Source organism: Camponotus floridanus, unplaced genomic scaffold (genome assembly GCF_003227725.1).
Source record: "Camponotus floridanus strain SB8 unplaced genomic scaffold, Cflo_v7.5 scaffold66, whole genome shotgun sequence".
In the NCBI taxonomy this organism is placed as follows: Eukaryota; Metazoa; Arthropoda; class Insecta; order Hymenoptera; family Formicidae; genus Camponotus; species Camponotus floridanus.
The window spans coordinates 219,606-244,961 of record NW_020229834.1 but is presented as its reverse complement, the minus strand read 5'-3'; the positions used below and the strand labels follow the sequence as shown (position 1 = coordinate 244,961).

Genomic DNA, 25,356 nt, shown 5'->3' with positions numbered 1-25,356 from the left:
TTGAAAAATAACAAAAAATAACAAAAGGTTCGGTGAATATCATTTTGTACATTATAACGGAATTTTTAACCGTAATCGTTACCAAATCTGTTAATGTGTGTTTTTTGTTGTTAAAACTTTTAAGTCGTACAAATGAAATTAATCATGTGTCCGATCACTCATTGGATACATTGATTGATTGTTATTTTCTAATGAACGTCTATCGCCTCTCAACGAAGTATGTTATTTTAGCTTTCGACTTCTCGTTTATTTTGTATATTTAACCGAATATTTCACTCAACCAAAACTCTTCCTCTTAATCGAAAAAAAATAATTCCCTGAGAAATTTTTTCGCTTCACAGATAAATTATTCAATCATTTTGCACAATGATCTTCTTAACATTATTGACAGTATTAACTTTATTCTTAACATTCTTAATATGTTGTTACAGTTGTAGCTTTGTTAGAAATAGATAGATGCATAGATCGCTTTAAAGAATTGTGAAGAAAGGTTTTATCTAATAACCGAGAATAATCTATACTTGTTACGCGGCGGACAAAATAATTTTTTGAAGAATCACATGAGTCTCGAACTTTGATCAAATTTGCAAAATCTCTACTTCATGGAAATTTTAATCTGCCATAACTTTCTAATCGCGCATTGACGTAGGCAGTCGATTTAATTTCTATAACAGGTCTCGACGATGAGATTTCATACGCGGCAACGTATATTGCGATGCAGATGTTTTCTCGCGTGACCTGATTATGAAATATCTCGATGTTCAATATTGCACTCGGAAGAATTATCACCGAGTATTATAAAAATAACGCGATATACAAATAACGCGCAGAAAGAAAATTCCAAATAAAATAAAATCCCTTTATACGTATAAAAGAGGGAAAGAAAATACAATAATAAATTTATTTAAACTGAAATCAATTAATTGAATCATCTGTTTGCATCGAAAGAAACACGAGAGAGAATTTTTATTGTAAACAAGATTTGTTATTTACATGGAAAAATCTATCAAATTATTTTTTTCTTTTTTACGTAAAAAAATCTATTAAAAATGTATTATTTTTTTCTACGTAGAAAATTATCCCTCAATCGTGAGAAAAAAAAATAGAAAAATTTTAGGAAATTTTCAAATGCATCACTGTGTGTGTGTGCGTCATATTGTATGATGTATTGTCAAAAGCATAAATCTAACGATAAATTCGTTGTACTCGCGTTCGCTCGCAAGGCCCTTCCGTTACCTGACCGAACCTTTCGACCCTTTCAATAAGATAAAACGAATGTTTTCCGGCCTACGGGCCCAGCCCTGCCGACTAAGTGTAACCACACACGCAATGTGCGCGGGCGCGCGTACACGTGTAGATGAGCATGCGAAAGAAAATAGGAGACAAAGAAGGAAGAAAGAAAGTACATTGAAATACATTCACGTAGACCTCGGCTATTTTTGATGCCGCGTTCAAGATTAAAAATAGTATCTCATTATAAATACTGTTTATCCTATACGGATTGCGTCAATTAGTGTAACTGTAAAATGAGAATAAAAAGAGACTTCTCGAACGATTAAGCAATTATTGTCATTTTATTGTCAAAAAATCTACGTGAGTCTATCTTTAGAATTCTTCGTCTATATGAATCTATATTTTTATTTACTCAAAATGTGGTTGTCTACTTTTAGAGTTTATTTATCTAATATTATTACATCTATTATTACATCTAGTAAATTAATATATCTAATATTTATTACTGATCTCGTTAATCTCATTAGTATTTTATCGCATTGAATGTTAAACAGACTCGACCAATGTCAACGCGACAGATGAGAGATCGAGACTGTCACTTTGAGTAAAAAAAAAAACATATCTGGATTACATTACATGAAACGTGCGCGCGCGCGTGGTCCCGAGCGCTATAAAGTGCGCGAAGCGCCTGCGCGTGCAACATGTCACGTGTGGGTGTCCACGTGCGTGTGAATCGCTAGCGCGGTCCTTTTCGCGTCCACATTGACGTCTCTCGCGGTATGTGCGTGCGCGTGTAAAGCGGCGCATGTATAACGGCCACCGTCTGCCGTAATATCGATCTCGTTAACCAGTCAGTTGTGTGTACGCGTCGTCGGTTATGCACCTCCCGCGCGATACGCGGGGCCCCAGTACCGTGTCCCGAGAGATCCGGCGCCCCCTTCCCTCCCTCCTCCCCCGCTCTTGCACTCGCGTTATTACAGATTGCATTCGAGATACATCATATGTTTATCTATCGATTGATATAATATTATTAATTTATAATTTATATTATTAATTATTATTAATTTATAATTATTAATTTTCAAGAAACGTGGTACAAGTAAATTTGAAAAAATTTATTCACGCTTCTGCATTTTCGGAACGAGAAACTATTTTTATCTAATTTTTCTCGGGAACAAAAATATGAGATTTCAAACAGGAGAGAGTCAAAAATAAACAATGAGAAACTAGCTTTCTAATCCGGATATTATTTTATTACATACATCGAGACGTGTACGTTAGGCGAGTTTCGATTACAGCGACAATTATAGTATATAATTATAATTATATATTCAGTTACAATCATAAAAGTTATTCCAGATCGATAATTAACCAGTTTACACTCCTTATTACATATATAAGTAACACTTGAAGTACGTCGTTATTCGGTGGGAAAGGCGACATTTACAATTTGTTGGTAAATTTGCACTTATCGTAGAATTTTATTGGCAAGGCAGATGGAATCTTCGTCGATAGCTTTAATGTGCGAAACCAGTTGACGCGCTACGCATCGATGCGTGCAACGCGATGCATTCGCGTCGCGCCGCTTCGATCCGTTTTGTATCAGAATTCCAAACGCGTCTCCACGCTTCTTCTTCGCCGAGTAACGTAAGTCGCATAAATTTCGCTCTCGACGAATAAAAACGAATAATTCGTGGAATTTAATATAGGGGGCACGCATTATAAATAACAATTATATCCAAGAAACGATGCAATCGAACGATGCTGCATAATTAAAAATAATTGGAAAAGGCAATACCTTTCTTCTCGATAATCCTAGTAATTATAGAATATTGTTAAAAGGATGAATCGCAATATTGCAGTGATTTTACATTAATTATGCATAACAAAACAACATATTTCGAAAAAATATAAAAAATAATTTCATCATCTAAGCCTTTTATTTTTTTTTTTTTTTTTATTCTTTCACATAGGCAGAATGTGTCCTTCGGGTGAGGATCTAAAAATAAGAAAAAGAAAAGCTTAGGGGAGGAGAAGCGTTTTCTCTCCTCCACTTGTTCATCATAAATACGTTGGACGGCCTCATATATATCGGCTCCACTTTACGTTCTCGTCGCAACGCGGAATCGACGGGCGCTTAAATGCGCGCGTACCAAAATATTTTCTTAAGCAAACAAGCGCGAAGCGTCGAAGATTGGTATTATTTTAGGGCGCGCGTGTGTTTGCGCCGCGGATTTATACCAGGTGCTCCGATCGGCCGCGCCTTGGATTTTCACGGGTGAATCTCGAATCGTCTTTTCGGCCGTATGTGTATAGTACAATACTCTATCTCGGGAAACGATCTCTTTCAACGTGGAAAAAAAATTTTTTTTAGAAAAGTCCCTTCCTTCTCAGATTTCAGAAAAGCTTCGCAGTCGATTTTAAAACACACCGCGCCTATCTAAATCCGGCCTTGTCTGAAACACTACGTACATCGACGCGGCGCGTCTTGGTGTTATTTCGAAAACGCATTCTCGTAATCTATAGGCTCTCTTCTCTCGCGATGCGGCGCGTCGGCGGGGAAAAAAGATACGAAACGTCGACAAAACGACGACGTTTCCTGTCCTCGGATATTTTTACGGAACGACAGCGGTCGTTTTCTTCTTCGGGGAGTCCAAGAGGGCGGTCTTTCGTTGGAACACGTGCACTCCTTATGGCCGCGTGCACGCATTCAAAAGTGTATATCCCGTGTTTGCCGGTGAAGCGAAAGCCGCGGCACATGTGATATCGCCTTTTTTGCGCGGACAAATTATCAGTAACGATGTAAGAATTATCGTCTAACGACCGTGAGAAATAACGTTCACAAAGAGCGCCTCTTCCGCCTTTCGGCGTTCCGTTTTCACGCACGGAATCGAAAGGCATCGAATTATTTTACACTTTCGTTTCGTGCCTGAAATCACGAGAAAATACATCGACAATCTGTCATTTTCTTCCGAAGTGTCTCGTTGATTAAAATCGATTCGGCGAACGATATTTAATGCTTCCAGCGTGTCCATGTAAAAGAGACGATTATTTTATCGTACCTCTCTCTCTCTTTTTTTCCTCTCTCTCTCCCGTCTTAATATCATATTTAGTCTTTGAAATTTTTCGAACAATATATTTACCAAAAATCAATTTTCAAAAATTATAAATGAAAAACAGATTAATTTCATGAAATTACTTTACTAGTCAGTTTAGTATATCACATTTTATGAATTTATGAAGACTTTCGAGAAGGATTTTGATATTTAATGAAAATTTAGAGACACTATTTATAAGCACTAAAATATATATCCCTTTCTTCTCTCTTTATATTTGTAGGACATAAATTAAATATTAAAATTGTTTATATCGTATATTTCAAAGATTAAAGCCATATATACATCTTGGAAGATTTAAGTTTATAGATTGATGAGTTATTTGCACTTTATGACGTAAAGAGGTACTAAATTATCACAATGTTAGAATTTACGAGGATATTCGGTATCACTTCCATATATCACACACTTACACATCGAGACTCGACCTCTTCACAAAGGATACCCGAAAGTCGTTACTTATGACGACAATCGGGGTCGCTTGCTCGAGTCCCGTTCTTCCGGTATTCGAAAATTTAGGGCGCCTATCAGCCGGCTGGCGCCGATTTGGCACAGTTTCCCGACCGTCGCAACGTATTTCGCGAGCCCTAAGCCTGCGGTACACTGTATATACGTGTGTATACGTGTGTTTTGTGCCAGCTAACCCTCCGCTATAAATTCCGATCTCTCGCCCTCCGGGGAGCGGATCTTGCGAATCCTAACCCGCGCAACCCCCGTTGTTGCAATTTTTATTCCGCGACACGTGGAATTCCTGTAGCGTCCTCGAAACGAGGCCCAGAGAAGTTTCAGCATCTCGCGAATTTTTTATGCTCCTCCCCGTACTTATTCGCCTCCTGTCGCTTTCCGCCACAATTTCCCTGACAAATCTTAAGATTCGTAGTGGAATTTTCATTCCGCGGAGCATTCTTTGAAATTCTAACAAAAGAGATGTTAATATATTTTGTTAATATATTTTCTTTCCCGCGTCGCCATCCCCGGAATTTTTCTCGCATCCTCTGTTATCGCTTCTGGAATTCTAAATCCGGCAAAAGTCTCGGCAACAATTTTTGCACTACTCATTTTAACATTCCTCGAGTGTCCTTCCGGCGTCCTCGAACGGTGGCGTCTTTGTTCCGCGGACTGTACGCGGGCTCGTGCCCGCAGGTATAGCGCATTCCCTCGGCTTTCTTCTCTTTCTCTTCTCCTCCGTCGGTCGGTCGGCGACGTGTTGCTGTCGGGTGCCACGCCCTGGACGTGAAAAAGATATAAAATCTCATCACAACGGTCCAACCGGTCGACGGATTATCGTTATCTCGTAAAATATAACGAACCAAGTTAGATCCATCACCCAGACACACGATGTCACGGGAGACATGTCTAACTACCACAGATTGCATAATTATAACGTAATGGTAAATGCTCGTATCCACTCTCAGCAAAATTAGTAGAGATAAAAGTAAAATATTATTACTAAAATTAATTTCTTTAATTTCTTTATACATGTATCAAAAATTCTCTCTGTGTGACAATAATTCTACAATGATCAATTTAAAATTATATTCTCAATAATTGTTTTGTGTTTCTCACTCCTTTCTCTTTCTCTCTGTAATTTTGCTCGACAAATTAATAATTTGCATGTATTACGAGGAACGAGCACTGCTCGTTTTCCATTTGACTACAGCGCATTTTACGCCTTATCAAATCGACCGTCGCGTTTCACGGAGTCGGTCTTGTCAGCTTCTTTCCTCGACTACTGACGATGGCATAATCGAGCAACACAGTATATTCTTTGTGTAGAGAAGTCCCGTTTGTGCTGCGATTGCACGAAAAACGTCTTGACAGCCGGCAGGCAAGGTTGATCGCGAATAGAATACTTACGGGGATACCGTAACACCACCAGATGTTTCACTAGGAATAGACGTGCTCGTAAATAAATCACGCAAGAAATAAATCAACTATCGCGAAAAATTTAAAAAAAATATAATTTCCTTTTATAAAGAGTAAAATTGTATTCTTCCTTAAAGCCTTTTAAGCTTAAGAACGAGGTTCGAACTTTATTAACGATCGAAGTTCAACATGCTACAACGATGCTACAAGAAACTCCTTTTGTAGAGCATGTCAGGTATAGAGATAGAGAGAGATTTATTCTACGTGGCTACGTGATGTGTATACACGTCAAGTTTGAGGATACAGCAAAAAGAAAGAAAGACGAGAACAAGATAGATGAAGGAGACAGAGGAGACCTGTCATTTGAATGCGCAAGAAAATTATCTACTCTCTCGCAACCGACAGGAGCGATTATGCGCGCCGGCTATTGCAGCTGCCGCTGATTGCTTTGCGTCGTCGTCGAGAGTTGTCGCGATAAAATACCTGAATTTTCACCTGCGTCCCTATATGCATACAAATTGAGCTACGAATCCTTGCGATTTTATTTGTCGCATGCTGTTCAGCTGCTCGGGTGGAATCTGATGACGATCGAATCGAATAATTCCGAGAACACATAATAATGATAAAATAAAACAGCAGGCAAGTGTTGAAATAAATGCAGAGTAAAGCTCGATAAATTAATTAATGGAAATCGAATATCGGTCATTTTCTTTGTTCTCTTTAAAAGGATTAGCGTGCTAAAAATGTAAAAGTGATTTCACATAATGGTGTCGAGAATTTTGTTACGCTAAACTATTTTATTTGAAAAATCGATTAATTCTTCGTGAAAATTTTTATATAGAGTAAAATTAATTTGATTTAATTTTACGGTTACAACATACTCTTTGAATGCCTTTACTTTCCAATTGACAGCCTAATTATTGATAAAAAAAAAATTTCAAGGTCTGCGCGAGATTAACGGTTTAAACGAGCCACGCGAGCGACTTATCGTCGTCTCTCACGCAAGTAGCATGAAAATTACGGCGACTTGTTATGAAAATCAGATTAGAGAGAGTTTACAACGGTAATGAATTCCGCGCCCTTTTATGGAGTTTCGATTTTTGCGAGTCGTGATTTTCGAGAGTATCTTGTTGCACTTTCGTTAAAAATATCCACAGCTGAGTAGCATGACGCTATATCGTTATTGCGAGTATAAAAACACATGTGTGCGAGGCGCGTTCAATATCGTCGAGAAATCTCCAGCTTCTGCGTAACGAAGAAAAATGAAGAAAAAAATATCACATAAAACGCTATAACAGCCAACCTTTTTTGATGATCACTAAATTTTGATCATTGCATCTGCTCGTCTGACATAAATTATTTATAAAATTATTATATTTTTAATTAATGTGTCACTGTAAAATTCTAAAGCCATTTTAGTTTAGTCATAAGTTTTTTAAGAAATTGAATACATAAAAGTTCTTTGTTGTTCTTGTTAGCTCTTTTTAAATTTTTAAAAGAAAATATAACTAAGTTTTTAAAAGATTAAAACCAATTAATATATTAATTTCTTTTTAGAATCATTGTAATTTTATTCGTCAGAATATATCAGTAATTTTTTAATGTCATAAGTATTTTTTTTAATTATAGAATTATATTAACAATCAACTTTGATATACATCAAAGAACATTATATTTTTCTGTTGGATAAAACATTTACAATATAAAACACATGGGTATATGTATATAAAAACGCATCCTCGAATGCACAGACACGAAGGGGATAGGAATACAAAAGCTCCACTCTTTAGTGTCCCGATCGTTGCCATTTTGAAGGCGAATGCACAATAGAAATACGGAAGCGAAAAGAGGAGGGCGTGAGAATGCTTTGTCGAGAAACATATCAAAAAATGAAAATTTTTTTCGGTTTTATTACTGTATATTTTCTGTCAATACGCGATAATTATTAATATTCTTATATAAAAAAATCGAGAAAGAATAAGATTAATAGAGCTGAATAAATAAATGCATTTACATTGTATAAATATTCTTTAATAATAATAAAACTTTCAATCTTTCTTTCGACCATATCCTCAGCATACAAAAGGATAACCTAAAGATGTTATTAACATTACTTAGCTTTATATTTTATTTACCTTTGTACCATCACTGAAGATTTTATTTGCCTTTGTGCTGAGGATGAGCCAAAGGAAGGACTAAAGTGTTCATTAATATTAAAAAGAATTTTTACATAATATAAGTGCATTTATTTATCATATTCAGCTCTTGTTTTATTTTTATATTCAACATATCTTTTTTTGTTTTTATTATGAAAATCTTGTGTCTATTCTAATTTTATATAAATAAAGAAATATAATTAATCTCAAAATAAAAAATTAATAATACATTTATATTAATATTATTCGAGAGTATTAGTAAAAAAATATGTTAATCTATTTTTAGGATTGTTTGTCATAATAAAATATATTAGTACATTTTTCGCGATAAGAGATGGAATTTACAGGTGTGTTTAGAGAGGCGAGAGAATTACCAAGTCTCTCACGTTTTCCAAGATGGAAAGAATACTGCACGTTCGGGACGCATGGTGCGGAGTGCACTTTCTTTCCACGAAACGATATTTGTTTTCTCATAGCATGGAGGAAGTGAAGTCGATTGTGCCGCAAAATATAAACGACACTGGACGCTCTTGTCAGGTCGTTTACTTTACATATTTCGGTTTCTATGGTTGTACCACGTCATCGTACATATACATCGCATACAGAATTGGACGTGGTTATGCAAAGAGCTGCCAACTGCTAATATCCTTGTTTCTCAGATTGCTCAATTCCTTCCGGTTCAAGCTTAGAGGCTATTAAAATAATTGCACTGGAGATGCAAAATTTTTAAACCAACTGTCTCTCGATTCTCTCATACGGAGAATATTTAAATAAAAATTCTCGAAAAATAAATACGTATATTTCATAATAATCGTAAATCTTAATTAATAAATTTGTATTGGCAATTATTTACATGTTATGCCATAACTAATAATTTTGATAATATTCCACGTATTTTACACAAATTTTTATTATAGTCATCTATATTAATATTTTCTTACTAAATATATCACATATATGAGTGTATACATCATATTTGCTATTCCCAATTGATAGTTTTCAATAAGAGAAATGTTCCCCCTGTATCGGTAATATAATTAATAATTCCCTGCACGTTCGCGTGATGTAAACATATGGCTCGAGTTAAATTCTCAAGTGTATCGTGCTTAACTGTTAATAGAAAATAACGCGATGCATCCCGGGGCGACCGAAAAGTTCGGTCGTTTATTTTAATCCAATTCGAGGGTCGCGCAATAAAAAGTTGGTCTTTATTCGTAAGAGGGGGAGCCGACATCTCGTCGCATAGAGAAACATCGCGCTCGCATCTGTGTATTATCGTTAGATTAAATAGCTCTTATCTACCGTCTTATTGAATCGTAAATTTCGATCTAGACGCGCGCATCAAGCTTAATATAATTGGCGGAACCGCTCGTTAATAGAGATAAATCGCCAATCAAAATGAGATCCAATAGTATAGCCCGAAATTGTATTATAACCGGAACGATGTACATTAAGCTACGGAACAGTCATGTTTTGAGAAAATAAGTATATATATAAAGATTATTTTTTCAATAATCTTGAATAAATATGTAAAAATCAAAATGATTATTAAAGGCAACGTGATAATGGAAATTATTAATTTTATATAGCAATTGCAATTTATTCTGAAAACAGTATAAATTATCTTTGATTAATGATATGATATAATTATAGATAAGATATAAGTATCAATCATGCAATCTGCCATTTATCCTTCAGTAGAATTTATTCAAAAACCTCACTTATAAAGTTGCATTTTGGGGAAAACAAGTTTGCAATACGAACGTCGCGACACTTCAGGGTGAAAGTACAAGAGTTGAGGAGAACGTCGGATACACAATCATCGAATTGAATCGCGAGAGATTGCAATCGTAGTCGTAGAATGCGTGGTCTTTAATGACATCTGGCTTTCGAGTCCGTTTGCGACGACCGGCTACTCGCGAAAATCTATAATAAGGGGAGATAAGTCGTCCCCGTTGCAACGATACCGCGTCGACAACTTGTTCAAACTAAAGCAATTACACCGCACCGACAGGAAAGTTTCGCCGTGCAATCTAAGTACTTCGGCTAAGTGAATTTCGCGAAAGGTCGTCGATAATAGTGCCGAGAGTGCCGACTGTGAACTTTTCCCTTTTGCCGCGCTGACTAGACAGACACAGAGGAAAAAATGTATGTATTTATAATCTTATTTATTAATAAACTCTCGTCGCGCTCTCTTCCACATCTTGCTTATGATAATTTATTCACCAAAATAATTTTTGTACAGATTTATTTCAGACTCTTATGTGTCACTCACATGTACGATCTTTGTCTAGGAAATATCGAAAACATTTTAAAGAAGTTTAATTTACAAGGAAAAAATTAAATTCATTTCATAATTTGTATAAATTTCTACAGGTGTATTAGATTCATTTATATTTCCGAAATATATAATTGACGCAAAAGAAGAGCTTTCTACTTTTATCTAGAGACTCTAACTTTCGAATACATGTGTTAAAAATTTGCAAGATACGTGATAAAGAAAGAATAAAGATTCATAAGAGAAATGAAGATAAATTGCGACGTTTTCAGAATCGCTTGAGTGGGTAAAGTCGAAGCTCCGTCACTCGATGAGCCAGAAAGAGATGATGTTTAGTCACGTGAATCATCATCAGTAGGGTCGACTAGAATAGCGAAGAACTCTTCAACGAAAAGAGTGCTTCCGTCTCTCTGATGCGTTTGTCGTGGGCGTGCACGAAAACTAAAATCGGTCCGGAAATCTACGCCGGAAATAACCGGTCTCGACGCCGTCACGACCTCTCACGTGGGTAGGCCGACGTGAGCAACAAAGACCGAAGTTTACAGCCGCGAACGACGCCTATTGAATTTTGAACGCTTGTGTTCTAATAGGGAGATTTAATCATGTCCTCGAAATAGCGCGTGCTGCGCAACAGATGCCGCGAATATCGCCGCAATTTTAGATCATTGTGTTTCATCTTATCTCACATTCAAGTTTGTCAAGGTTGGCAGAGCGTCATACATGGTGCATGCATTTGACGCGTAGTAACGAGCGGATAAATGGATCGCATTCGAGATGAAAGAAAATTCTCTCGTTTAAAATTGTTTTAATTTAAATTTCAATTTGTATATCTTAATAATCAATTCAATATTTAATAATTCAATTCAATAGGCTATAAACTTGTTCAGGCTATAAACTTGATTTGTTTCTTTTTTCATTTTTATGCATTTTTATTTTAGTATAAAGGATTATATACAAAGAGAAATATTCGAAAAAATCTAATTCTGTGTATTTTTATCAATTTCAACTTTTGAAGTTATTATTTTAATCAGCGAAATTCATGTCGGACCTCACGTTTTAATTTGCTAACTCCGAGAAACATCTGTGCGAGACAACGTAATAAGTGCGATATAAATGCAATTCGTGCGGGTGAACTTGATAGCATAAGAAGAGCCGGGCTTTCGTTTGGATCTCTCGCACCGACGCAATTAAGGGTCAAAGTCGAGAGTCTGTTGGGTGGGAGGAACATGAAGAGCGAGCCCGGTAAGACGACCCTGAGTATTGCTCAAGTGGCCGATGAAAGGTCTCGGCACTTGTTGACCAAGCCGAAGGAAGGGTTAGTCGAGTCTCATATTGATGTGTGATATGACGTGAAAAACGCCGACGATTAACGATCCGATAGATTCATGAACGAAAAGATAAGAAAGAATCGGAAATCCATATCGTTGCGAGCCTCTCAAAATATTTAAATCTTAAACTAGGAGCTTTGAAAGATACGTAAAACGATATTATTTAATTTTCAAAATTTAATCTCTATCAAAGTCTCTATTGAAATTTTAATCTCTATTGAAATCTAAGCCGTCAGTGGATATTGTATGTGCACTCTTTCTCGTACATTTTAATCAAATCTTTAATTATCAAAATAATCACCGTTCTTTTTGAGAATAAGATATATATTAAATTCTATCAAATTCTTCAATTAAATTACATATATTAAATTACACATATATATTAACATATTGATTATGTTTATTAAAATTATTATATTATTCTCTAATTATTACATAATTCGTTGTATTAGTTATTGCAATTATTTTAATCACTTATACAGAATATAAGAATTCCTATGATTTAAAGTTACTTTGATTTGAAATGTATTTTCTCTCTCTTATTCGTTATCCGAGAGGAAAGTTTTTTAATTTCAAAGTTGAATGTTTTTGAGAGGCTTCTGCGGCGATAATAAATCCTGATAGTGATTCTTAATTTCCGCGACGGTGTCATACGGGCTTCATTCATGCGGGCAAGTCTCTTTACGGTGGATGCGTCGACAGCGAATCGCACACACATCGTAATCGCACACATGCAACGACGACGGCGCGGTGGCGGCGTCGATGCAGCGCGGACACGCGCACTCCGCTCTCTCGCAGTCCGGAGAGTCACAGTCACGGTCACGCTTCGAGGGTTGGACATTCGATATAGGGCGAGCACGGTGGGAGCGCAACGTTCGGTGAGCGTGAATGAGGGAGAAAGAAGGAGAGAGAACGGCGAGGAGAAAGAGACAGAAGCGCTGCGAGGTCGTGGAGTAGCGCTCATTGATTCCTCCGCGTCTCTATCGCCATCTCTATCCTCAGATTTCCTCGTCTCGGTCTCTCGCTACGTTTTCCTCTCTCCATAATTTCGGCGTTAATGCCTTCATAGATGCTTGCTCGATTATGATGTGCTGTTACCAAGCAATAATTTATTATATATATTATTTGTTTTATTTGTTTTTTTTTCTGATTTTTTTGCTCAGAGCGCATTAAATAATCGTAATTTAAATTTCTGTGAATGTATCTTTTTCATATGGCTTAAAAGATATTTTATTCTTCTAGAAAAATTTATTTTTCTAAAAGATTAAATTATTATTAATCCATGTTCTATTATTAATCATCACTCCCGATAGCTTTCTTTTTTTTATTTATTTAATCGTCCCAGCAAAATTATTTCCTCCCAGGAAGTTATATTGTTTTTTCTTTCTATTTTATTTTCCGATTATTTGCTCCATTATTGTCTGCATTATTGTACTTCGGTTAAATTACTTCCCTTTTTCGATCGATCGCTGTTTGTTCCCGGGGCACAGTTCGCGGAGCACATAATAAACTTCTTTCTTTCACGCGGCGCGATATTGTGTTCCTCTTCCGCTCTCCGCTGCAGATGACGAACAATCGGGGAGAGTCCATCTCATCGTGCACCTGGACAGTGCAAACTGCGTGCTCGATGACCGACACCGAGTTTCTCTCCGAGCAACGTTTCCTCGATTCGACGTTTTTTCTCGCCAAAAGCGGAATCCCTCGCGCCTCCAAGTGGAACGTAGAAAGTGCCGGTCGTCGGCGCGTTGCAAAGCGCGAATCGCAAGCGATTTCTCTACAACCGGCATGCGATAGTATTAGCTTAAAGGAGCAATTAGCGACGTCGAGAGAATCGAGAAATCCCGTGACCTTATTAGCTAGAAGACGACAAAAATCATGATTCTTAAGTTTTAATAAGGCCGTCAGCTGCGTGAAAGTGTTGAATCTTGGGATAGAAAAATGGAATATCATTATTTTAGGAAGAATAGCATTTATCGGATCTCATCTCGCGATTGCTGGGATTCGTCGGCGAGAGTCAAACGAGCATGATAATTTTTCGGCGAGATTGTTTGGCAACAGACTCTGTCGCGTACATTGCAATTAAAGTGTACATAACAAATGCGATATATCTTATCTGCTTTATCACACGACCCGACAAATATTTATCGCATCGCGAGGAGCCGAGTACGTCGAGAGTGGGGGGAGAGTCATACTACGGTATGTAGCTTCTGCGTATCATTTCGCGACGAGTCACGCGGAAGGTTCGTCGGTGAGAATTTGATACCTTTCGTCGCACGCGAAATATCGTTAAATAAAACACAAAAAGAGTTTTACAAAATTAAACTTGCAACGCGTGGTCCAGGAATAAATCCTGATAAAGGGGAATTAAGTGTACGGAAAGTGTAAAGAATCGCGGTTATCAAGCGAGGCATTCCGCTCGCGTGCAGCATCCGTGAAGCGTTCGCGGTGCAGCATCTCGAGGAGGAAGATCCTCCGCAGCATCCTCCGGCATGCGGAGGGTGAGCGAGCGGTGAGGCGGTGTAGGAACCGGTGCGTCGTACCCGTTGTGTGTGTGTGTGTGTGTGTGTGTCGTGTGTGCGCGTGGGGGAGAGAGGGGTGAGCGGAGCGGGGGGAGCGGGCGAACCAGGAGCAGGGCGCGGGAGGGTAGAGGAGAGTCGGCGAAGCGAACGAGAGAGCGAAAGAGAGAGAAGAGCGAGAGCAGGTCGGGGCGAACGTGCGAGCGAGCTGACCGGGCCAGGAAGGGGGGCGAAAGGAGGGGGAGAGAGCGCACTCGCGCGCGCGAGAGACCGAGAGGGAAAATCTGGTTGCCTGGCGACGAGCCATCTAGTTCGATCCCAGCCAGCCACCCGACCAGCCACCCTCCTCTCCGGTCTCTTCTCCTCGTCGTCGTCGTCGTCATCGTCGTGGCCGTCGCCGTCGCCGTCGCAGGAGCGACGACACCGTCGTGCCGAGGGGAACGGCGCTGAGCTCCGCGTCTCGTTTCTCTTCCTCGCGAGAGAAAAGATCTCTCTCTTGCTCTCCGGAGAGCCTGCCTTGACGTCGGTCGGTCGCGTGGGACGCCAACGTCCGGTATCGAGATCGCGGATACCATTGTCGGCGCGTCGTTTCCGCGGCGAACTCCGGAAGAGTCGGGAAAGCGCGAAGGCAGTCCCCGGGAGCAGTCGTGTGAAGCATCGCGTGTGCGTCTAATACGGGGGACGGCCCGATATATGCCCTGGTCGCGTAGGTGTGCGAGTTTCCGAAGGACGTCGCGCCGAGAGTTATCCCTCTGATCTCGCGCGGCGTTACGTCTATGTCACTTGGACGTGACGGTGTGGGAAATTGCGAATATCACGCCCTCGCGCTCTTTCTCCCTTCGGTGAGAGAGGAACGGGGAAGAGGCCGCGGCAAGTGCGTTTCCCAAGGACGTGATCCCGGCGCATCTCCCTGGGCTGCGCGCACAGGTGGTGTCCTTCGGCTGGCTTGCCGTAATAAAAGCGGGTGGAACTGCGCCCGGCGTCGTTTTCATCGCAACGAAATTACGTGCGTAACAACAGGCAGGGTCTTTGCCAAGAGGAAAATAGACGGGAGTCACGTCCCTGCTACACGAACGACGAAGGGAAAAAATTCAGTCTGCTATTCATGAATAATATTAATTTCCGATATGAAAAATGTATTAAATGTTGCGCGAGAAAAACATGAAATAATAAATATACTTCACTAGGCTATTTAAGAGTCGAAGCGTTACATCGAATTACATAAGTAGATACCACTTTGTCGCTAATTAGCTCGATCCTCGTAGACTCGAGAGCGCCGCGGTGATAAAAAAAAAATGAAATATTTATTGAAGAACGAGGTAAAATTATCAAATTAATTCAAAGAATAATTCAAACGATAGACATCAAAGGAAAAGCGAAAGAGCAGGGAGAAGAGAAAATTGTTTGATCGAGGAATCAATTTGCGGAGAAGACGATAAAGAAAGGGGAGGGGGAGGCGAAGAGGAAGGGGAAAGAGCGGAATATACCGCCGAGAGACCGAAGGGAAAGATTCGCAAGGGCAGCAGCCACTCTTTCCGAGGAGGAGATCGACGATTCGATCGGACGAGAGGAGATAAAAGGCGAAGCCGAGGACTCGCGCGCAAGGAAGATGAGCCTGGACCGCCGTTGCGGTTCGCGGCATCTCGTAAACAGGATCGTCCTAGGGACGGCGGCATCGACGGCGGTGGCCTTCGATGGAACGCCGTCGTGCGGTTCAACGACTCAGAGCTGCGTCCATAGAATTATACGACCTTTATACGCGTAAGGTATAACGCGCTTAAGGTATAACCGCTGACCGCCCCCTTTCGTCAAGAGCGTGACGTAATATACGATATAACGAGAGACCTTTCGTCCATTGTATCGGAAGATCGATATGGCAATGGGACTTTAGTTGCCAGGAAGAAAATTCATCCTCTCTCTCGACGTAAATTTTTGAGACAAGCTCGACCCGAGGAAAATGAGAAGATGGTCCATCATGATTTACAGCAATCAAATTTAGACGAATGCAATCCTTCTAAAGCAAACTCTTGAAGGAAGATCTTGAAAACGATGATCCCGAAAAGCGTTCCGCGTGAGATTAAGCAAGATTAACATGCGAGACTTGTCTTTTATCTCGCTATTGTGATCGCGATATTCGAGATCGCGTTAATCGCCGTTGGATCAGATTTCGTCATCGTCATTCGTGATAGTTGGATGCGATAAGAAGGAACTGTCTCGTTTCAAAGGAGGCGACGTACTTTAGGAAATTTCCTCGCACCGCGGATAAAACACACGAAATTCGTCACCATGTTCCAGTGCATCATACAGCAGAGGAACGGCTGGATCCATCCTTACACTCCCGACACCAAGGATGTCTTTCCAGGTACTTTCGAACGATCTTGTTGATAAATTCAGCACTAGATAGATAAGATACGAATTAAATTAGAACGATAATATAAATCTCTTAAAGAATGTAATAGTCATTAATGATTAATCAAGATTCAACAATAATAATTTTAATAACAGATACACATATAATAGCATACAAATTTTATTGTGTGTGAAATTTTATTATGTGTATCAATATACAATTGCATATAAACGTTATATGCGATTTACTTTTTTACGTAGGCGATTTCTTACTCGTATTTGAGTATTTTTATCGCGACAATATATATTTCATTCTCAAGGTTCTTTCGATTTTATTTTTTACTCTTTAAAAGAAATCTTTTTCATAGAAAATTATTAACATTGTTTAGGAAATTATTAAAATATGGCAATAAATTGTTGCCGATCCTACCTCAACGTAAATTTAATATATATTTTATTCTCAAGGTTCTTTCGATTTTATTTCTTACTTTAAAAGAAATCCTTTTCATAGAAAATTATTAAAATTATTTAGGAAATTACTAAAATATGGCAATAAATTGTTGCTGACCCTACCTCAACGTAAATTTAATATATATTTTATTCTCAAGGTTCTTTCGATTTTATTTCTTACTTTAAAAGAAATCCTTTTCATAGAAAATTATTAAAATTATTTAGGAAATTACTAAAATATGGCAATAAATTGTTGCCGACCCTACCTCAACGTAAATTTAATGTATATTTTATTCTCAAGGTTCTTTCGATTTTATTTCTTACTTTAAAAGAAATCATTTTCATAGAAAATTATTAAAATTATTTAGGAAATTACTAAAATATGGCAATAAATTGTTGCCGACCCTACCTCAACGTAAATTTAATATATATTTTATTCTCAAGGTTTTTTCGATTTTATTTCTTACTTTAAAAGAAATCCTTTTCATAGAAAATTATTAAAATTATTTAGGAAATTACTAAAATATGGCAATAAATTGTTGCCGACCCTACCTCAACGTAAATTTAATATATATTTTATTCTCAAGGTTTTTTCGATTTTATTTCTTACTTTAAAAGAAATCCTTTTCATAGAAAATTATTAAAATTATTTAGGAAATTATTAAAATATGACAATAAATTGTTGCCGACTCTACCTCAACATAAATTTAACAAATGGCGTATAACATTTCCTCCATTGATTAAAAGTTATTTACTAAATGAAACGGTTTTTATACGCGTGTGCGTAATATCATATGCGTAACATAGGAAATTCTATATGGCGATACTCGACATCGCGGGATGGCGGTGCGGGCGTTCGTTATAGCTGTATAGAATTTCTGACGGCACGGATGCGAGGGAGAGTGACGCATAGAAAAAATGCTAGAGACTAGTAGATAACTCGCGCTGATATCAAAGCTCGTATAGAAGCGTGCAAAAGATAATACGTACCGTACATCGAAAAAAATGTACAATGCATCGCAAAAATATGATGCGATACATCTTGATATATCGGAAATCGTGGCCGTGCGTGTCGGAGTCGTGTCACGGACGTTAACAAGGATTTTTCGCATTTCGCGACGCTCGATCGCCGATAGCTAAATTTCACCGGCGATAAGTTAATTGCCGGTTGGTGCAGACGTATTTTTTTACTTTCGGCGAAACGTGAAAGTTCAACGGTGAAAGAAACGTCACGGTTACGCTCGATGCAAACCAAGAGCACGGACGTTAAGAGTCCTCGAAGCTTCTCGTTTTGCGTTCGATTGAACGCTTCGTCGATTGTGTAATAGCGCGAGCGAACTTCGATACACTCTGATCATCTGATCAATTAGACGTAATTATGCAGAAGAAATACGATTAAAACATTGCCTTCACGAAGCAAAAAACCTACTTGTTATCATTAAATTCTACGTATTAAGTAGATTTCTTTACGGAAATAAAATTTTCTAATTATTATGGATGAGATTGATTAAAGTCATATTTAATTCCAACAGTCTTTTCGGTGAAATTGGTTTGTCTTTGCTATATAAGTAGAGATACATGGAATTATTAATAAAAATTTAAATTTCTGATAGCAAGCATTTCAGATGCAACGAACAAATGTCAGAGCTAGATAAAAAACAATACATGAATATTATTAGTCTTTTACGCTTTAAGAAGACGCATAAGACTCGTTTCCTGAAAGAAATACGCGTTTTGCTTCATTACATTAGCCGCTTGATTGACTGGGCATTTTATTTACTATTTTATTATTTATGCACAGTGCAATGTATCTCTCCTTTTAACCACTTACGCATTTGATACAAAAGAGACGCGGAACATTTCGGTCGATAAACGTGCGTGTACACAGCGAAACTCGATGCCAGAGCAGGAAGCCGTTAAATTGACACGTTGACGAGGAGAAGAGGGTGCGTCGTGTGTGTTAGTCGCGTTTCCTCCACAACCGTATACAAGTGTAGAGCGACGCGATATATCCATGTGCAAGAAGTGCACTAAATTTCTTTAAATTATTCGAAATAAAATTTAATCAGAAATAAAATTTAAGTGCAGTATAATAAAACTATATGCACTAAAAAAAATTTATTCTTGATAAAAGTAAAATAGCGACATTTATTCATGTATTTATAAATTTAATTAGACGATTTAATTAAGTTTCAACTTTCCTCGTTCTTTCATTTTTTAATTGTGGATTTCTACTATTTAGACAAATTCTATTAATTTAAATGAAAGGGTCCGTGCCTGCTGCATAAAAATTGTGGCGTGCGCTACCGTAACCGCCGGTGCGTCCGACGACGTAACGGCGCCAATGTTTGCTATCGGATAAATCGTCGGCGTGTCGGCTCGCGTGTACCTGTCCACGTAGTATAAATATAGACCGACGCGAACGATGTGGTGGCGTAACGCGAAAATTTACTCGTCTAAATTCGCTATCGCGCGCGCGAGCGCGACAATTTCTTCGCCTTCTCGTTTCCAGTCACATTTTCGCGTGTCACAGCGGCTTGAATGAAAACGACGTGACGTACTTTTACGTGTAATATAACACAAATCTAAAAATTGCGAGTACGCCGTATTTAAATAAAATATTTCGCTCGCAATTATTTCCAAGCGACGTTATTTTCGCAATTTTTGTTGCAAATTTTTTCCATTTAAATTTTTTCTATTTAAAAGGAAAACTAAAAATGGACTTGCGATAAAAGTGAGGAAAATTATTTCGAAAATTAAAAGCGGATTTTAATAACGCGAAAAAAATACGACTCGCAAACACTGAAATTTTTCTTTTAATTTGTGTTTCGACTTTTTCATGTGTAATTTATTCAAGATACAGTCGCTTTTACTATACGCAAATTTCGAATTAAGAAAACTTGAACGCGAATACCGAATTTCTAAGCGCGACGTAAGCGAATAAACTGCATCGGGGAAATGCAAATACACGATAATCGTTTCCCGTCTATCGCGTGAGCTCAAAATCAAGGAAGATTACCAAAGCTTCCACAAGCAGGAAGCTTTCACGCGCGACCATAAACGATATTTATACTTCCATAAACATAGTATAGCGAAAACTTGCTCTCGCCATATCTTGTATTATGCACGATAAAAGTGACAATAAATCTGTCTCGGGCGGATAAAAACTCTTTTCAGTGTATTATAGTTCTTTGAACGCGATAATCAGGATATATATAATATATGTATATATGCATGAAGTCCATATGACTGCATATTTTGTCGTGTTCCAAATAGTTATATTGGAATTAGTGTTTTTTTATTTGGGTAAAGCATCTAGTTCAGATTGCTTTATCTCATCTTTATCTAGATTATTAAAATATATTATCTTCGTTTTTCTCTTAGATTAAAAAAGTTCTCTTTAAATTATTTGAGAGAATGTTTGGCGAATTCAATTTATATCGTAAACATATTTTCACAGAATTTAAAATTTTAAAATGACAATAAATTGACAAAGTAGGTTGACGAGAGGACAATAATTCCAAAGAGGCATGTCATGAGCAGTTGTATCTATTAATTTTCGATGTCAATTTCTCTGATCGCCCCCTACCAGAATGCTCGATGTCAAAAGCTTCTCTCAATGTAAAAGTCTCACTAGGAAACAAAAGCCGACGAAATCTCGTTTGCGCGATCGATGTAGCCGTCGTTTCCAGCCAAGAATTAAATAATCGTCGCTCTCGCCCTCAATATCGTCGAATAAAAGCAATTATTCGTCTGGCGTTTCTCTTTTTCCGCGGAGCAAGCACTTGGGCAGGTAATTCGTTTCACCCGCAGTTTAATTTCTCTTTTATTTCATACATGTATTCCTGTAACTTTTGTCGGCATTAATCAATTTAGTATCTTATTGTAAAGGAATTGTGCATAAATATTTAATATATTTAATATAATTTAATATAAATATTTAATATATTTGATATACACATCAAAAGAAAACGTATGTATTATTTATGTGTCGAGTCTAAAAATTTATTCCGAGAATTTTCCAAGAAAAGATTCCCTTTTGGTCAAGAATCTCCTTTCGAGAGATATATTACATATTAAAAAATTGACCCAGTAGGATATCACTTTAAAGCGCATTGTGCCGAAATAAACGACGAAATAAAAGGAAATAAAGAGCTCGCGTTGCAGCTGACACAGAATTCGCAGACGCGGTTCTCGCCGGCCATCGTTTGTCGCGGTCGCACGGTTTTTTCTCGAGCATTCCCGCTAATTGCTTTGTACGATGACAATTGCGCCGAGCATGATAGAGACACCGGCGGCGTGACAAATTGAATTTGCGATCTTTGGCCACGCGCGAGAGAGCTGCGCGTTTGGTTTAACCGTTCAAATGGCAGCGCCAGAGTCTGAAGAGAATTCCAATCCAAGCGAGAGAAGTTATTTCGCCAATTAATTTCCAATTTCGCCGATTAATCGTCCCGATAGTCTGGGCGGGAACACTCGCTATAGGTCATAATTGCATTACAGCTGGATGCGGGATCATGACGAGCCGAAGAATGATCTTTATCCGGTATAATCGCGAGCTTTCATATTTTTAGAAAAAATTATATATTAACGTTTTTTTTTATTACAATTATTGAAATTAGAATTTTTTTTTTTATTTAATTTTTATATCATTTAATTTTTTATGTGTCTCGCATTATGTAGTTAATGTTTATCTTGATATTGTATTTATATAATATTACGATTGGACACATAGACATTAATTGATAAACCAGAAAAAATTTATATGTATATACTATAGAAAATTTTGATTGTTTAAATACAATTAGAATAATTCAATGCATAACTTTCTTGATAGCACCGAATATAAAACGTTGTCAACTGGGTGCGGAATAAATATTGTATTAAAGGGGGAGAGAGAGAGAAAGCTTTTTTGATCCTTTAAATTCAGACGAAAGAAGCGAACGCTAGATCGGTTTTACCAATTAATTCCTAATTCCAGCAATTAATTCCATCGCGTTTGAAACTTGAGCCTAATGATATTAACTAGACATAAAAAGTAATCAACATCTTTTGACTCGACTTATCCCGTCCCTCTAAATTAGACACGCGATGAAAGACGAATCTCTTCTTGTTGACATTGGCAGGAAACGCGATCGCGCGCGCGTTTTTCACCCTAGTCCAGCAAGTTTGCTTCGCGCAAAGTTTCTGCTTGCTCTTCTCGCATTCCGCTCATTTGCCGCTAACTCGTTTGAGTCGACTCGATTCAGCGGCGCCGTCGTGTTCCCAACAATGGATGCGTGTTACGAACGTTGCATTCTTACGTAATCGCGAACCAAAGCTCATAAATAATTCTACGCGGCACGATTTCATTAAGGCGAACGAACGGCACCTCCCCCACGATTGCGTTACGAATAATCGTAGGTCGCTAATTAACGTTGATTAAGGAATTGTATCCGCTCGGAAACTAATCCTTTCCACGGCTGTAATCGCTCGTGGCGTCATAACTTCCCTTCTAGGCTTTTTCAGGATTCGTTATTTTAGGTCGTTTCAGATTTGCCTCGGATCTCGAGAGAACTGATAAATTTGGAATCGACCTTGTCTGTGTGAAAATTTAGGCCGTGATATAACCGGGTCACCACTGGTTTTTAGAAAGAAATTGACTCCGAAAATGTTGCAAAAGAGGTTAAACTTTGCTTTTTGCTGAATAATAAAACGTGGACGCTATCTGGTCTTGTACATAAATTACATTTCCGATCGCTAAATTATTAATTTGAAAATGAATTTAACAAGTAGCAGAAGTTTACTTTTAGTAAATGTTAATGTAAACCCGACATAATTTTGATTCTAAATATTTAACATTAGAAATTTAAAAATAGCGTATTAATTTGTATGCAAAGATTGTGTTAAATATTTTGCTTAATAATTACTACAATGTTTATCGTAATTTTTATTATTGTTATAATTTTCTTGCATTAATTAAAGGTGTGAATTGATTATGATAGTTATATGACCGAATATAAAAATATTCGTAAGAGTAAAATTATAATAGAAACGTAAAAAATGAATGGAAATTCGAATTCGAGATCGTTCGTGTAATAACTTTCATAGAGTAAGTGACTATGAGTCGAATGCGGAATATGCAACATCCTATCAGTGCATTATTATCAATTCAGTTGGCAAACGCGTTTCTCATTATCACGCGAGCTTTTACAAACGCGATTATTTTCTTATTTGTGAAATGAGAACACAACACTTCTAATTATCTTTCCTGGCAGATATTTTAGTACGTGATTTTCATATCAAGATGCTATTTTTGAATGCAAAGTATTTTGATTCAATATTAGTAGATTGTACATAAATTCTTGCGAAATTAATTATGACATTCTCAACATTTCTACTCTCGTAGATGAATTTACCGAGACGTAAAAATAAAAAAATCCGAAAAATCAATCCGGATTATAATTATAATCTATCTTAAAATCATGTTTCTTGGAAATAAACAACAATATTGTGCCGCGTGAAACAAGATAAATTTATCGTTGATGAGTTTTTGCGCGGAACAGTAATTACGCACGTCAAGGAACGTGTTCGCGTTCATGACAAATTAAACAGCTGGTTTCTGCCGTGCGCGCGAGCGCTGTAACTTCTCTTCACATCGTTAAAACGGTGAATTACTATCGCGAACGCGGCGCAATTAGAAGAAAAGCAACTCGACGCGAGACTTATTGGAAAAATCAACGGGCCAAAGGAAGCGAACAGCGATTGAAACGTATCTTTTCGAACGATGAGACTCGACGATCGCGTCGTTACTGCTTCACTTTCGGGCACATTTTATGTTATAACTTCGTAACTCGATATACAGAATGATAGAACTCTTTAAAAAGAGTTTTTCAATCAATTTATCTGATGATTTTATCAAAACGATAGCGATGAAATATTAAACTGGAAATCTTTGTGAGTCTTATTGAACATGTATGAGAAATACTTATTACTTCTATTTTAATATGAACAGTTTTTATATAATTAACTTCTAGCAACATTCTCGTAGCTTTTTCAAATATTTATATATATATATATATATATATATTTAATATATATTAATATATATTTTTATCTACATATTTATATAAGTATGTAAAATAAATTCCCAGAATCCCAGAGTTAGATATGTACATACAGATTCTGGCCTCCGTAAAGATTTTCGATTATATCAGTCGGGTTCAAGCGACGATTATGCAACGAGGCGCGGCCGCAATTCTATTGGTGACCTTTATTAAAGTTATCGAGAAGGCATCGAACTATCCTCCGACCCGTCATTGTATTGGCTACTCTCTTAAAGCTAGTCGCGTACAGCAGCCTAGCTTGACACAATATTCGAGTATATCAGAGTTAAGATAACGAAAGTCATAGTCGACGCAATAACCACTTGACGTTTCCCTTCAATTCGTGCAGGAAGGAAGTCTATAGTCGACAGAGAAAGAGAAACATATGCGCTGCATATCAAGTCGAGTACCTCGTGTGCGTATGTTTGTGTGCATTGGCATCATTAAAGCACGCACATAAAACAAAACATATTCTGATGTTACTTTTGTAGCCAACACGATTAGAACAAGTCGTGTTAGAAACAAGTTAAACGGCACACAATTTACAGAATATTTTATTTATGGAGTAAGAAGACAATTATATATTGAAATTATTAAAAATGTGTGTATTATATAACCGATTATATTTTTTCATCTTATTTAATGTGTACATTTTTACACTAAATTTACTCCTATGAAATTAACTCTTAAAATGTTTAAACAGAAAGAATTTTGTATATTTTTGATTTTTGATTTTTGATTTCTACAAAATCCTATATCTTTCAATTTTATTGAGCGTTTGATTCAATAATAAAGTTACAATAGATATATAAAGATATCCATTGCATTTCACTTTTAATGAATAATGCAAATTTAATTAGAGCAGTTGAAATATTTTTCGTGAAAGTATTGATTTAATATTTAGAAAAGAATTGAAAGCCATGAAATTATCCAGTAAAATCTGCACCTGCTGCCCTTTTCAACGCTGTATAAGAATATC

At 37.4% G+C, this 25,356-nt stretch overlaps 1 protein-coding gene across 2 annotated transcripts in view; it reads left to right on the top strand.

Annotated features, from left to right (window-relative positions):
• The window catches only part of LOC105257150 (SLIT-ROBO Rho GTPase-activating protein 1), a 59,619-nt gene that overhangs the window by 3,755 nt on the left and 30,508 nt on the right, over positions 1–25,356 (top strand). The window contains exon 1 of one of the 2 annotated variants that reach the window (XM_011267587.3): positions 14,599–16,855. The exons of the other annotated variant lie outside the window; for it this stretch is intronic. Within the exon in view, the coding sequence (XP_011265889.1) occupies positions 16,780–16,855 (76 nt within the window). The 5' untranslated portion in view covers positions 14,599–16,779. Of the gene's footprint in view, positions 1–14,598; positions 16,856–25,356 lie in introns of those variants that run through there. 2 annotated transcript variants of the gene reach the window in all.